At 56.1% G+C, this 15,374-nt stretch overlaps 5 protein-coding genes across 5 annotated transcripts; 1 reads left to right on the top strand and 4 right to left on the bottom strand.

Annotated features, from left to right (window-relative positions):
• Positions 1-496: 496 nt before the first annotated feature.
• On the top strand, positions 497-1,502 carry INS49_009704 (uncharacterized protein; the record flags this gene model as incomplete). The annotated part of the gene is made up of 2 exons (XM_043170432.1): positions 497-549; positions 635-1,502. 2 exons carry the CDS (start codon positions 497-499, stop codon positions 1,500-1,502), a joined length of 921 nt encoding a protein of 306 aa, XP_043024997.1.
• Positions 1,503-2,417: 915 nt separating this feature from the next.
• INS49_009703 (uncharacterized protein) lies at positions 2,418-4,990 on the bottom strand (the record flags this gene model as incomplete). The annotated part of the gene is made up of 6 exons (XM_043170431.1): positions 2,418-3,761; positions 4,270-4,470; positions 4,534-4,583; positions 4,666-4,691; positions 4,758-4,806; positions 4,876-4,990. The coding sequence occupies 6 exons, from the start codon at positions 4,988-4,990 to the stop codon at positions 2,418-2,420; spliced, it is 1,785 nt and encodes a 594-aa protein (XP_043024996.1).
• Positions 4,991-9,839: 4,849 nt separating this feature from the next.
• On the bottom strand, positions 9,840-10,693 carry INS49_009702 (uncharacterized protein; the record flags this gene model as incomplete). The annotated part of the gene is made up of 2 exons (XM_043170430.1): positions 9,840-10,520; positions 10,631-10,693. The coding sequence occupies 2 exons, from the start codon at positions 10,691-10,693 to the stop codon at positions 9,840-9,842; spliced, it is 744 nt and encodes a 247-aa protein (XP_043024995.1).
• A 985-nt stretch (positions 10,694-11,678) lies between these two features.
• Positions 11,679-12,161, bottom strand: INS49_009701 (uncharacterized protein; the record flags this gene model as incomplete). Its single annotated transcript, XM_043170429.1, has 1 exon — positions 11,679-12,161. The coding sequence occupies one exon, from the start codon at positions 12,159-12,161 to the stop codon at positions 11,679-11,681; it is 483 nt and encodes a 160-aa protein (XP_043024994.1).
• A 76-nt stretch (positions 12,162-12,237) lies between these two features.
• Positions 12,238-15,351, bottom strand: INS49_009700 (uncharacterized protein; the record flags this gene model as incomplete). Its single annotated transcript, XM_043170428.1, has 1 exon — positions 12,238-15,351. One exon carries the CDS (start codon positions 15,349-15,351, stop codon positions 12,238-12,240), a length of 3,114 nt encoding a protein of 1,037 aa, XP_043024993.1.
• Between the last annotated feature and the right edge of the window lie 23 nt (positions 15,352-15,374).

Genomic DNA, 15,374 nt, shown 5'->3' with positions numbered 1-15,374 from the left:
CTCCGCCACGACGCAGGTGTGGGCATGGAATGATGTTTGGCAGTTGCCATTGAGTGCTGACCGTCCCTGCAGGCCCTGGTAACACCCGTCCAGCTGCTTGGGATTATCCTGCGGCGTTTTGGAACGGTGCCGATTGGGCGGCCCCTGCGCAGCTGCGACTCTCCTTGCCCGACCCCCTGCAACTCTTGAGACAGGCTTGCACAGCACGTTGAGAGGTAACAGATCAGATGCAAGAGACCATTGGTAGGGTACGTACTCTGCTTCCTCCCGAGGTCACAACAGAATATCCTCGTCACCTCAACACTTCATCCTGTCGAGCACTTTTAAGCGAACACATACATACTCCTGGCTCCTCCGGGACGATCAAAGTCAATTCCGTCATATCGCACACTCATACTCTTGACGACAGCCTCAGTAAGAGCGAGAACGAGGGCAAGTGTGAGACAAGCACCAGACAACTCACATACATTAACACGGCTCCCGTGTTCTCATCAACATGGCGCCCTGGGTCCCACGACTGCATCTCTTCGAGATCGATGACCAGCCATGGTAAACCCCCTGAATCTCACTCACTCCTGCTCACGCCCTCGTACGCGCCTGCGCCACAAGACCAGCCAGCTGACAGGCCCCTCAGGTTTCCTCCCTGGTTCCGCGGCAAGGTCCAAGCCGCTCTCACTCAGACCTGGAACTCCAAGATCCCCTACATCCAGCCAGTCTCGCCGGCCCGTATAGTCTCGCGCCTCCTGGAGGCCCACCTCGGCGACAGCCTCTCGGACCATGTCTTCATCGACTTCTGCGCCGGCGGCGGCGGGCCCACGCCGAGCATCGAGAGGCACATCAACCGGGACATCAAGCAGCAGCAAGGCGCATCATCAGCGAGGCCAAAGGAGCCGGCCCAGTTCGTCCTGACCGACCTGCACCCCCACATCGCCAACTGGACCGAGGCCGCCTCCCGCTCCCCAAACGTCCACTTCTCCCCGGACCCGGTAGACGCGTCCGACGCCCCGGCAGATTTGCTAACCAACCACCTCAACACCACCAACCTTCCCGTCGAGAACAAGAAGCACTTCCGCCTCTTCAACCTCGCCTTCCACCACTTCGACGACGCCCTCGCCCGGCGGATCCTGGCCAACACGCTGCGCGCGTCCGACGGCTTCGCCATCTTCGAGCTGCAGGACCGCTCCCTGCGCGCCTTCCTCGCCTGCTGTATGCTCGGCGTCGGCGTGCTGCTGTCGGCGCCCCTGTTCGCCTGGCGCTGGCGCAGCCCCGCCACGCTGTTCTGGTGCTGGGCCGTCCCCGTGCTGCCCTTCGTGCTGGTGTTTGACGGCTGGGTCTCGTCGCTGCGCACCCGCACCCCGGACGAGGTCGAGGCCCTGATGCGCACGTGCGGCCTCGACGAGAAGGAGCTGGCCGCGTGGGAGCTGCGCAGCGGGAGGGAGTGCCACCTGCCGCCCGTGGCGGACCTGAACTGGATCATATGTACCAAGAAGACCCGTGGATGAGGCGCCTGCTTGGTTGCGGAGGGTTGGTAATCGGGATATACGCATGGGGAGAGGATAAGTGTTCGTAATCTAGCCGTCAGAGCCCGCGTCGAGAATAGAAAACGACGTTCCGCTGCCCAAGAGTGCACTGCATCATAGTCGGTCATGAGAACCCGCAGTACGGACAGCCACTTGTTGATCACAACATGACTGTAAATATTGGTAGACGTTTCTGTTGAAGAGGTGTGGTAACACATCCGACAAACCACTCGATAATGTTACACGACATCTTCGCACATGCATACTACTATGTAAGCGCTAGAAGTGCCACCCACCACCTCCTCTGCCTGATATCTGCAGACACTCGCCAATGGGAAACCTACCCAGCCGCCTGCTTCATTATTCTAAGGTCTAGTCAGTCCAAATTCATCTTTGCACATCGCTGCTTCGATGGTATAAGGGACTCAAAGCCATTGCACGGGAAGGTAGGATCAAGTTCACAGTGGGAATATTTGCGATTATGATGTACGGATCATTCTCATTCTCAGTCTCCTTCTTAGCTACTTAGGTCTCGGTTCCCGATCCCTTTGAGTGCTATCAATCCTCAAAACCATACTGGCATTCTTGTCTGCCGGTAATGCAGCCTCAATGCGCGGAGCGCGTGTGCTCGTTGCTGCGCCTCGGAAAAATGCAGTGTATAAGTACACTCATCCCATGTTTAACCCGGTTGTGGTATCATTGGACCTATCGCGTGGAGCGCGTGTGCTCGTTGCGGGTCTCTGATAGGTGTTCGCTCGTTCTAATCAAAAAGCCAAAGCCATATGCTGTAGTGGGTGCGCGTGCTTGAACCGTCATTACCACACAGGAAGTAGGAAGCAAGAAATATGAACAGGTCGAAGTTCAGAAGAAACCAGTTAAAGTAGTCGACGAGGTGCCTTAGACCACAGGTCCGGCCTTGATGACATCCTCGGTAGCCTCAGACTCGTACTTCTTGAAGTTCTCGTTGAAGAGCTTGCCGAGCTTGGTAACCTCCTGCGTGAAGCTGTCTCCACCGGCGGTCCATGCCTTCGCTGGGTTGAGCAGCTCCGACGGGACGTTGGGGCAGGTCTTGGGCACCTGAAGGTTGAAAATGTCGTAGTTCTCATACTCAACCTTCGCGAGCTCGCCAGAGTGGATGGCATCGAGGATGGCACGGGTGTACTTCAGAGGGCAACGCTTGCCACCCTGGAGGGCACCAGCGCCAACCCAGCCGGTGTTGAGCAGCCAAGCGTTGGCGTTGTGGTGCTCGATCTTGTCTGCCAGCATCTTGGCGTAGCGCATGGGGTGCAGAGCCAGGAAGGGCTGGGCAAAGCAGGACGAGAAGGTGGCTTGTGGCTCGGTGACACCGTCCTCAGTCCCAGCCATCTTGGAAGTGTAACCGGAGATGAAGTGGAACATAATCTGGTCCCTGTTCAACTTGGAGATTGGTGGCAGCACACCACGCGCGTCGCAGGTGAGCAGAATGATGTTGCTCGGGTGGCTTGGCGACAGGCACGGGATCTTGGCGTTCTCGATGTACTCGATGGGGTAAGCACAACGAGTGTTCTCCGTCAGAGTGGAGTCATCGTAGTCGACCAGTCTGGTATCTGGGTCGAAGACAACGTTCTCGAGAACAGAGCCGAACTTGATGGCACCATAGATATCAGGCTCCTTCTCTGCCGAAAGTCCAATACACTTGGCGTAGCAGCCGCCCTCGATGTTGAAAACACCGTTCTCGCTCCAGCAGTGCTCGTCGTCGCCAATCAGGGCCCGATTGGGGTCGGCAGAGAGAGTGGTCTTGCCAGTGCCAGACAGGCCGAAGAAGAGGGTAACATCGCCCTTCTTGCCCTCATTGGCGGACGAGTGCAGCGTCAGGACGTTGTGCTTAATGGGCATCTCGTAGAAGAGAACGGTGAAGATACCCTTCTTCATCTCGCCGGCGTACTCGGTGCCGAGGATGACCATCTCCTTCTCGGCGAAGTTGATGGCAACGGAGGTTCCAGAAGTCATACCCTCGGTGTATCGGTTTGCCGGGAAGGATCCGGCGTTGTAGATTGTGTAGTCGGGGTGGAAGTTCTCCAGCTCCTCACGCGAAGGGCGGATGAGCATGTTGCGCATGAAGAGAGCATGGTAGGCGCGGGCACAGACGACCCGCACGCGGATCCTGTACTTCTCGTCCCATCCTGCGAACCCATCAACAACGTAAATGCGGCTTCTGGTGTTGAGGTAGTCGACAGCGCGCTCGCGGTTGATTTTCCAGACCTGTAGGGTGAATCACGTGTTAGTCTCGGGCGTGTTTCCATATTCCCGGCTGTACGGGTATGAGGGCGGGAAAGGCAGGAAGCGCCATGCAGAAGTGGAGACGGGTTTCGGCTGTGGAATAAGCGGGGTGCATGAACTGGGCCGAGGGGTTGCACCGATGATCTCAGTGACGAGGGGCATGTGGGGAAAGAGCCGCCCTTCCAAGGTCGCATTCAGCAGCATTTGCCTCCAGCGACCGCAATTGAGCGACTCAAGGGGGCGAAAGAGGGTACGCCTGGTGGAGTCTGTGATCGCCAATGACGTCTGATTGATTTGGGCACCAAACGGACAGTCATTCCCGCTGCTGTTTTGCAGCAGCCACCATTTTCACGAGACTCGTGACCACATGCCAGGGGTTTGTTATGGGCAGTAGCTCGGTCGTGTGACCAAGCAGCAAAACTGCCACAGCGGTGGATGTGCTGCCAAAACAAAGAAAACCTGAAAGACAACCGCAAGAGGGAAAACGTACGTCTGTGCTCATGGGCTTGTTGACTGGGCCCCACCAGATGTCCTTTTCTGAGCCGGGCTCCTGCACAATTCGCTTGTCCAGGGGCGAACGACCGGTCTTCTTGCCTGAGTAGGCAGTCAGGGCACCGGAAGACGAGATGGCAGAGCCGGGCTCGTAGACGAGAGCATCTTCGTAGAGAGCGGCAACTGAAGGGTTGGGAATCTGTGACGCTAGTTAGCGTCTGGCTCAGGATATTTCTGTGCCCGGGAATTGTTCCCAACATACAATTGCAACGCGATCGTAGTCAATGTGTGCCTTCTCGTGCAATTCCTCCTCTGTGCTACTGTTAGCCCGCTGGCTCCCTCTCCGTAGGTCTGTCGCTCGCGGAGCAGACTGGCGAGATTGCTGGAATCATACCAAGTTCGGTGTGTTCACGGTGTGGCCTGGGGAGAGAAGTTGTTAGCCTGACTGTCCGACTTTTGGGCAGAGGCCGCAGGAAATAGACTTACTGCACACCACTAGGGTGGAGGCCGGTTTTGTTAACGGTGTTGACGAGCACTACAGACATGTGTCAGCGCCAAACGGGCAAGTAAGAACGAGAGGTGACAACAGATGTGTAAGACGTACTTTTGCGAAGATCTGACTGAGTACCAGAGGAGAGAATCTGAGCTCGAGGGCCTTGAACTTTGGGATCGGTGTAGGGAGAGGCAGTTCTGGCAACAGGTTCGTGGGAGGGAGCCATGCTTCTTGTATGAATTGGGCAGATGGGTAAATCAGAGTAGGAGGGACTAGGGCCTGGGTATGACAGGGTTGTCTGTGACTTGGGACGCTTGTGAAAGTGACGAGTCCACCTTGGGTGCGGGTTGGATCCAATCTTGGTCGAGTCGAGCACGGTTACGGGTTGAAACTGGGGCCGAGTTATTCCAGCTGAGGGTCCACGATGGGATAGCGCCTGGAGCCGAGGATATATAGGATTTGGCCTGGTGGAGCCTTTAAAGCTTGACGACAGCATTCCACTGGCCGGAAAGGCCTTGAGGGTGTTGATTGGGGTTGTTTGGGTTGCCGTCTGACGAAAACCAGCCGGAGCAGACCATCAGACACCCCTGCAAGCTTCGGGAGGGGCGTGACGGCCTTGCGTCGTCATTTCTAGTCGCTCCGGGCGTTGGCTACGGGTCAGGGGCGGACGGCCAAGACAAGGAAGGCGGCAGTAGATGCTGCTGGGACGTGGGTGCGCACGGGAGTGAGAGTCTAGATAGTCTAGTCGTGTGCTGGGGAGGTTTGGGGACTGGGGGAGAAACGGTCTGGCCGGGTCGAGGGAATGGGGAAATGGGGAAATGGGCACGCAGGCACACGGGAACGCGGGCACACGGCCAAAATCTTGGCCCCTCGAAAGACCTCACACAATTCATCACTCACCACTGCCTGCAGGCACCAAACGTTGTGTACTTTGCATACGTATTGGACATGTCCGTCCCATGGACAGACAGACAGACAGACAGACAGACGGAGACGGACGGAGGCAGACGGAGGCAGGTCCCAGGGTTGACTTCTGGGCCGGCGTTGTTTCCGATCGGGACATCGCGATGCAGGCCTGATCGATGATCGGCAGCAAATCAAATTGAGCGGCTGCCATTGGCGCCTTGCCACTCAAATACCAGGGGCCACGAGCCGCAGTTGCCTTCTAAATTCAGATACGCACACAAGGCCATGTGTAATTGACATGCACAGGGTAATATGGCGAAGGTAATAGGCCGGGTAGGAGCGGCCCTTGTTTCCACATGCTGACTTTTGGAATTAGACTGCACTACCACTTGCTGAGCAGAGAAAGGACCTGCAGTTGCCTGTCGTCAGTGGTCAGTGACGACAGTTTACTACTACCGGCCGCACCTCATCGGCCGGCAAAATTCAAAGACGGGAGGTGTTACAGAGATCTTCCAAAGAAACACAGTTCAGACACGACATACAGACGGGCGGACAGACCTGCACCCGCGACAGTGTAACAGTATCACAGTCACGGCCGCTGCTCGCTTGCACAACCTGAACAGGGCTGAATGCAGCGGAATGCAATGCCACCAGATACGGAACTTGGCCGACGCGCCGCGGGTCCTATCGGAAGCCCACGAGTTGCGTCTCATGGGATTCTGAATTTCGAGACTTGGGCGGCCGATGATTGCATGGAAAGACTTTCCGAGCCTTGCCGTTCCCGGACATAATTCTGGGGGTTGCAATCTGGAAGGAGCATCGTGGAGAAGGGGAGAGGGCAGAAAAGAACCACACCCACACCCACGAGAGAAGGACCCGCTAGAGGCTAGCCCCTTGCCCTATCTCTTCCCCAGGAATCCCCAAGGCCAAGGCTAAGCCTTCTCCCCCACAGGGCATTCCAGATTTTATCAGACACACCCACCTTGCTTGCTGACTCCGTCACTCCCCGCGATGATTTCTCTGTATCTGCTCCTGCTTTCTTTTCTCGTTTTCCACCAGACCGTGGCCCGATTTCGATGCGAAAAGTTGGACAATGTTTGGCCTCATCACAGGCAACATCCTCGTGCGGCCGGAAACTCGCCCACGATAATGAATCGGGACCAAGCACGAGCACAGGTCGGGTGCACCGCCCCACTGCATTGTCACTTACACATGCTAACCCCGCACTGGCCAGGGGGTGACGGCGGCCCCACCCACCCTCGCACCCCAGGGCAGCCACAACCCGAGGAATTTTCGTCCCTCCCAAATAAGAAAGGGGGGCCTTCCGTTTCTGGACGGGCGCACTATAGTAATGAGTTCCGTAATAAGTCGTGCCTTTTACGAGATGAGAACGGCATGTGAGCACGGCTTGACCGGCTTGAGTCGCCCTGTTCATGCTGGCTGGCTGGGCCCGTGCTGGGGTGGACAGAAATGTAGGCACGGGGACCGTCTACCTACCACTAATACCACTAATAGTAGGTAAGCAGTAGGTAATAGGGAGACGCAGTCATGGGCCTCGCGAACCACCGCCAAGCTGCCCAGGTGAGTCCAGAGAACCGGGACGCATCCTGCAAGCTGCAATGGCCACTCAGGCTGCCTTCAGCCCCGTCCCGACTTGTCACAGCTGCATTGCCAAGTTTCGTCTCGTCTTGATATCGCGGCCTATCGCGGCCGCTTCATCCACCTCCCAAGCCGAGATATTCCCTATCTGACATCACCCTTCCAAGTCCTTGACAAACTGCCCCATTGTCGATCTTCCCCAAGGCCCTGGCTCGGCAACCCCAGATACCAAGCAGGCGTCCCCTACCATCACTTCACTCCGCTCACCCGGCCCCCGGCAGAAGGAGTCGGGCCCTGCCTGGGACCATGAAACGTGCCTCGCGTCCGACTTCAGCCGACGTCAAATCTACCATCCCGACGTCCAACGAGAATCATGACGGCCACGCAAGCCCTGAGAAACTTTGTGGTTGCAGAGTACCTGCATCAGAGCGGCACGATAAAGTTCACTTTCGACTCGCCGTGTTTCAACCGTGGCCGATTGTGCAAGGCCGCGGAAATAAAAATGAAATCCGGAAGGATATGCCTGTGCGGCGAGAAAACCCGATATCTCGTCGGCAGCTCGCATTGCAACCGTTCAAGCAAATATCCGGGCTGCCGTGTGAATCTATCTGTCCCGTCCTGGTTTGGATAAAATCTTGGCCACCAAATGAGCGCAGAATTCTCGCCACCCTTCACGGCGCCCCGAGGCATCAGGACGACGGGACGATCCGTTCCGTAAAGTACCAGTCTTGCCTCTGGGTCGGCGGCAGTTGACGGACAACTGCAGACTTCGGCGCGTTCTCTCCCGGCCGGGCTGGCCCTTCATCCCGTCCCCCAGCCGTCAAGCGCCGGCTTGGCTCCGGGTTGACATTGTCGACCATCCCGGAATGTCGTTGCCCGTCTATTCCATGCCACGGCATTGCCTATTGGGTCTTCGGAGAAAAGCATCTCTAAAATTCCCATATGTGACCCGTGTCTCTCATTTCCTCGACTCGTGCAATCCTGTGTACAGCGCCTCCGTAGGCCTGCTAGTTGAGGTACGAATCAGTCCCAGAGAGTAGTGTACACACGTGTCTTGTGAACACTGAATCTGATCCTGTTCGTAAATGAATAATCTGGGTAAAAGGGCGACACACTAGGACGAAGCAAGATATCACAGCGGCACTTGTTACGACTCGTTTACAATTTTGATCTTGTTCGTTACCCGTGTGCCCAACTATCCTCTACCTAGGTCTCGCCAGTACACGTACAACATCTCCGCCTCGTGAACGTCCCTGACTTGAGCTACAGTTTCAGCCCGCGCACCCTCACTCCCTCGGTTTCCTCTGGCCCTGATATTGAGTCAGCTTCTCATCATTCCCACTCTGCTCCTCCTTAGGCTTGGACTTTTGTGGCCTCGGCTTCATCCGAGGCTTGGGCTTGTATGCGTGTGGCATCGGCGCGCCTTTGTAGAACGGACAGAAGACGTGTTCGCCATTGTGAACCAGCCCGCAGTCCGGGCAAATCTGGGTTGCACCACTCATGTTGATGAGGTTGTCGATACTTTGTGCTTTTGGTGGAATAGGACTGTGATTGCTCTTAACTGCCAGTGGACCCAACTTACGTAGGGGTCCATGGAAACTTCAACATTCTGGACTAGACAGAAGAAGCGTTGAATATTTATGCCATCAGAAATTGGTGTGATTGAATGTGAGCGACGTCCTACATACACACTATGAAGGCAAACACACTCGTATTGCGATCGAACCAGGCGGTATTACTGACAACAGCGCTGGTTATGTGTGATTTGGAGAGATTGGTGTGACTTAGTTCGAACGATGTTTCACGTTGTCTGACAAACAATTTCTTCTTGCGGTCGAATGTTCATCGTCGACATTGGTGGTGAGTAGCACATGGGCAATCATCTCGTAAAGACCAGCCTCATCATTTCCCATTGTTCGAGGCACAATGAGCACAAGAGTTGCAGGAGGCCCCCAAGTACAACATTTCGAAGCTGCAGATGAGTTGTAACAGTCAAGACACTTGAAGGAGGTGGTACCACTGACTGGAAGAATTGGATCGGAATTAGGAGAGCCTGACACTGCTGACATTTCAGCATAACATTGAAGTCCTCCTTCACAAGATAGCAGTATACGATGGATAAACCCAGGTTTACCATCTCATAGCTTTTAAACATTTAGGTTGTACTGATGCCAGTACTCTATCTCGGTGTAGGTGCGCAAATAGCTGTCTGGCTCTTCGACTGTCCCTACCCACATGGGGCAAAACAAAAAAGTGTTGGGACAGTCTCTTCATTAATTAACCAATGAATATGTCTGTTCAAATAACACAATGTACAACGTCGCGGCAAGCGAATTGTCCAACGTCCCGCAACATAGCATTGGGATGCTGAATGTGAAGCGCAGTAATGCCATATCAAGTCTAGAAGAAGTCCTATCCATGAACATGCCTCAGAAGGGGTCGTTTGGGCTACAGGTCTAACACGGCTTGAGGATTCCTATTCACAGCTTGCTGGCAACTTCTTGGACTCCTGAGTCCCGCCACTGCCAAAAGACGGAAGTGACTGGCAACGACCCCAACCTTCAGTGGCCTCATTGCACAAACTCATAAACCATCCAGATAGTCCCACCCTCTCTCTGACCGCCACCCTCGTACACCCTGAACCCGACCTTCTCATAGAACGGCACGACCTTCTTGTTCTCCCAAGCCACACCAATATGCACCCCCCTCCCACCATCCAACCCACCCCCGACCTCCCGGACAGCATCCCTCACGCTCGCCACGAACCCCTCGATCATTTTCCGCCCCCAGCCCTGGCCCTGCCACCCTTCCAGCAGGTCGACATGCATAGTCGCCCGATAATTCCTCACAAGCCCCTCCCTGCCCTCGCCTTCCTCGATGAGCAGCAAAAACGGGCTATGCGCCAACTGCTTGAGGCACTCCTCATTCACGGCAGCCCCCGCTCCTCCAGACACAAACCACGGCTCCAGGCGATCGAGCTGCCGCGGTGGTGGCACGGCCGCACCAGAGACCGTGCCATCGCCGTCGGCGGCCGGCCTGAGGAGCACCTCGTCCACGTACCGCTGATACCCGTCCGCGAAGGCGAACACGTCCGGGCACCCGATGACGTAGCCCACCGCCTCGCCCGACCCGTCGTCCAGCACGAAGCAGGTCGAAGGCGAGAGCAGCGTGTACTGGTGAGTCCATATATAAGGCGCGAGGCGGACGGCCGGTTCCGACTCGGCCAGGCCTGGGGGCAGGGTCGCCCGGCACTTTGTTGGTTAGGGAGCGGTCAGCTAGAGGCGTGTAATCTTGGGGCTGGAGGTGAAATGGGAGAGGGCCCAGGCACGAGTTGTGTGACGGATGGCAAGGCGCCACTCACAATGTGCGCCGTTGCAGCAAAGTCTGAGGGCTTGTAGGGACGTATGAAAGCAGCCGCCGCCATTGTGGAGTGAGTCGGCTGTGGGAGCGAGTTGAGGCTCGCTTGGCCGGCCGTGGAAGAGGAAGCCTAGGCTGCTTTCTTGAGTACCAACCAGTAGCTATATTATGTGAGCAGTAAAGACGAGGGAACCCCTCTGAATCTAGGTAAGCTTCGTGCCAGAAGCTGATTGCCCCACGAGCGGTGAATTGGAGAGACCACCGGACGGGGCTAACATTGTTTTGGTAAAGCAGGTCAGCAAGACAGGCCGGCTCGGCGTTCGCGCAGCCCCGGAGCTGCAATGGGATATAAGAAGCGTTGACCCCAGCGAAGAAGTATGCCATTGTATTATGTTCAACATCCATATGCTGGGTGGAAGTCAATGCTAACCATTCAAATCGGAGCAAGATAAAGGGACAAGGCAACCTCGATGCTCACAAATTCACTGTATTCATATGCCGAGCAACTACTAAATAAGAATTATCTCCATCTTCGCCTCGCAGCACGTTCATGGCTTGACGCACACCTCGGCCGCCTGTCCGAAGCAATAAGAGTGAGGTGGTGGTATCAATATGCGCTTCCTCATGTGTGCCCCGCCCCACCTGCAAGGCTGGGACACTCACCACCCTGAGCCGAAGACATGGGCTAAAACCGATCCGAGAGACAGATGTCTTCGCTGCTCCTCATCGTGCTGTGTCCTGACCCACTGGTCCCGGGAGTAAATTACAACCGGCCCGAGACAACAAGCCGAGTGTCCATTAAGTATAGTAAGGAAATAAAGTATCGAGGCCCAGATGTGCCATAACGCAGTATACAAATAGGTATCTCAGCCCCGAAAGCTCTTTTTATGTAAAGCAAAGATCGACGCCAGCCATGCCCTGTCGTAGAAATCGGTTCAACTGTTGGTTTGTGGACCACGGTTTGCTACCGTACATCACTTATTTTTCTCACCCTCGCTCAATTCTTTTTTTGATTGATGGATATGGCTGTGTCGGGACCGCAACGAATCGTCTTAAAACATTCCACCGGGAATGTTGGCCGCGGGGGTCGCGGGGCCACGCATATTGGACGTGATCACGGCCCTTCCAGCTGGCGGTCCAATCGCCACCTGGGGTGGAGCGACGCTGGCGCGAGCATCAAGCTTAATCTCGGAGCTGGCTTTCCTCAGCAATTTGCGAGGTGCTGGCTTCTCGTCATCGCTGACTGAGAAGGCACTCCTCCTATCTTCGGCTGACGAGTCCGCGAATGGGGCCACTGGCGGTCTCGCCAGTGGCAGATGGGGGGTGCTCATGCTAAGAGTAGCTTCGTCTGCTTCGGTATTATTGCGGCCCATCAGCCCATTGATAATCGTCCGCGTCCGAGAGCTCTCGCGCTTGCGCCGGGGGTTGACAGGCGGCAGTGGTGGTGGTGAGCCGCCGCCAGCATTGCTATCTGACCTTGACCTAGACTGGCTCCTGGACCTGGCCTCGGCCTCACGAGCGTCCGTAACAGACATTGTTGGGACTCGGCTCGTTGACATAATGAATGTTGGCTCCGAAATGTCACTCTTGTTGATGACTCTCTTCATTGAATCATTGAGTGTGCTCGTTGTCGTGCTTGGGTGTGCGACCGAAGGCCTCCGCGGGGGTGGGTACGTTGGTGTTGGAGGCGCTGATCCAGTAGCCTCGCTGGACGAGAAGGCGCCACGAGATTGCTCGAAAGGCCCCGCCTCGTGGCGAAAGCGGTGAAGCCCCAGCGGACAAAGGCTCGGTGCCTGTCCGGAGAGGGAGGACTCTCAGGTTAGTTCCAGAGTTGGTCCTGTCGAGGAACGGGCCGGGCACGACCGACTGTGGACCACCTGTAGCGGCTCTCAATGGGGGCATGTGAGGCGAGCGTCTGATATCAGTACCTGGCAGGCCGGGTGAGCGAAGCTTAGGTCTGCGCGTTGCAGCATTGAGCTTCTGGTCGTCGTTCGAAATTGTGTTCTCTCTGGACCTCTGCGTCGGCCTGCTTCGCGATCGACTTTGGCCAGCGCTGTCCTCAGAGCCGCTTCGATCTCTTGCAGTTCTTGACTGTGACAGTGGAGGTGGTTGCGATATTCTTCCACTGTGCTCGTCACTGGCCTTGCGCCGCTGGCCAAACCCAGCCGGCTGAAGTTCTCTACTGGGTGTGCGCCTTAGCTCGAGGGCGCCTTTCTCCGACGCGGGTGAGCTCGTGACTAGGCCGTTTTGTGGCGGGTGTCTCGCCAGAGCCTCGAGCTCCTTGCGCTTCTGCAGTTCGCGCCGCGCTTGTCTAAAGGCACGGAGGCCAGGATGGGCGTTGGCTTCCTCCTTCAGTTCCGCGTCTTCGCTCTCTTCCTCGGGGTGTTCCTTGATCTCGATTGGCGTCCTCCGATCGTGCTCATCGAACTCTAGCTTGACTGAGCTCGGAGGGGTCGGCATCGTCGTGGCGCTCGTTCCGTTCATTTTATTGGACTTGGTTGTGGTGTCGCGCCCTCGATCAATCAATGAGCCCCGGCTGCCCTTGCCCCGAAGAATGCCTAGCGGGTTAGAGCGAGATGACGGTGGAGGCAGGTCCCGAGCTGAGTCTGATGGCGACTGGGGTGACAAGGACGGAGTGTTGTCGGTCTCAACAAAAGAGGTAAGCTTTTCCCTCACGCGGCGCCGTGCGTTCGCCAGCTGACTCGCGAATTCATCTTCCTCGTCTGGCGAGTGCGGCGATCCTGAGAGACTGTCTGGCTTCGTGTGATCATTGGACTTAGGAAGTTCCTCATTGTGGGCTGAGACCTTGGGCTGAACAAGGAGGCTGCGCTCGCTTTCTTGGCCGCTAGACGTTGTCCAGTCTTGATCCTCCCACGGGTTCTTTGGTGCCGCCATAGACTCCCGGCTGTCATGAGTGCCGAAAATGGACGAGACGTCGCTTTCAGTCCGCAGGTGTTGCCGAACCAAACCGCCCAGTCCCGAGTTCGGTCCCAGAGTGGGCGAGTCTCCTAACAAGACTTGTTTGGGTTTGACGTTTAGCAGATCAGCATTATTCGATTGCGAGTCGTTGGGTGCTTGTGGAACGGAAAGTGGTGTTGGGATGGCGGAGCCTCGCAAAGCCGGGTGGTCTTGATCGGCTGGCCGTTGAACCCTGACTTGTGGCGAGTACGATGGTTGATGGACAAGATCATTCAAGATAGGGGATTCGAGTGGATCATTTTGCTGCGAGCTCTCGACCGAAGCTTCCTCCTGGGTCGACAGAACGTTTGCCTTCGAATCTGACTCCTGCTGTCGGTTGGATGCTACTGACTGAGACCGAGAGTAGGTAAATGACGTGCTCGAGTCTTTTCGGGATCGCTGGGTCGGAGTTTCTCGGCCTTGCTTCAACTGAAGCTGCCTTTCTGCATAGCGGGAGTCGTCATATGGCTGGGACGGTCTCTGGAAGACGCCCATGGCAGTTGCCTTGCCAAGATCCTTCGGTTGAATGGAAAGATTCGGTTGGTCACTCGCGCTGTGATCGCTGATCGGGGGGCTCAGGGGCGGTGATGCCAGGAAAGAGGTCTTTGTGTCAATGGCATTCGTGGCTTTGGTGTTGAGGTCCAAAGTGCCGACTGAGGATCCCGTAGTTGGTGGGCTCATGGACCTCAAGTTTGGGGCACTAGCCTTGGACAAGATGGTCCGACGCTCCCCAAAGCGGTCGGAAAACGAATGCATAGTCGGGGACGGCGAGTTTCGTCCCAGATCTGGAGTCCGCACTCCTCCAGGCCGGCGAGTGAGGGTGTCGACCCTCGACAGGACCGAGTGTTGCTGTTCTTGGAGATCCTGTGTCAGGCCTTGTTCGTAAAGTCTCCTCGTCCGAGTGACATGTCGTTCTAGAGCGGGCGTGGAGGTAGCTGAGGATGCTGCAGTTGTTTGTTGGGAGTGGAGCGTGGTAGGTTGAGAGATTACGGAGGTTGCAGCAGTCGAGTTGCGCCCGCCAGAGGGAGTCGAAGAAGTCGTAGAGGATGTCTCACGTTTCTTGTTGTAGCCCTGGGGCAGTGGAGACTCCGCCCTTGTGAATGACGAGTCCTCCACCGGTCTTGACTCCTCGCCTACCGCCTCGCCGTGAAGCTCGTTATCTTGGTCCTGCTCCTTTGCAGTCTGCCTCCATTTCTGGAATGCAGACATAGACACATCGTTGTCATACAAGGCTCGGCCACTCATGCCGTCACCTAAATTCTTAGATGAAGAGGAGCCGACTGCAATCTTATAAATCTTTTGCCTCCCGCCAAACATGACATTACCTTCTACGGGCCGTGCCCTTGACAGCACTGAGCCGGACTCCTCAGAAGCGGTGGAATCGGTCCGCAAGAAAGGTGGTGCCTTGATAGATTCAACCTCAGCGATATCTCCGAGGCCTGCTCCAGTACCAAAGTTGAAATCATTCATCCTTGAGTGTCGCTTGGGAAGCAAGACGCTGTCGTCGCTAGCCTTGCCTATCTTGGTGCTTGGGTCGTCCTGTTCGCGGAGCATCGAGAAGCGAGCAGAGAGTCCCGACATCAGCAGGCTCGTACGGAAATCGTCGCTGGAAGGCAACGCGGTTGCCAGGTCGATCTCCTTCTTCTCTTCCTGCTCATGTGATTTCTTTTTTCGGCTAAAAAGAGAAAAAGAGGACTCGGACTCGAGAGACGGGCGAGCGGATGCCGCGTCATCCTTGACTCTCTTCTTGGTCTTAAATCGGTTCATCGTGAATGTGCTGGCTTGCTCGG

This window comes from Diaporthe citri, assembly GCF_014595645.1.
Source record: "Diaporthe citri strain NFHF-8-4 chromosome Unknown scaffold_4, whole genome shotgun sequence".
In the NCBI taxonomy this organism is placed as follows: domain Eukaryota; kingdom Fungi; phylum Ascomycota; class Sordariomycetes; order Diaporthales; family Diaporthaceae; genus Diaporthe; species Diaporthe citri.
The sequence above is the reverse complement of the archived record's forward strand: the minus strand, read 5'-3'. Positions and strand labels throughout refer to the sequence as shown.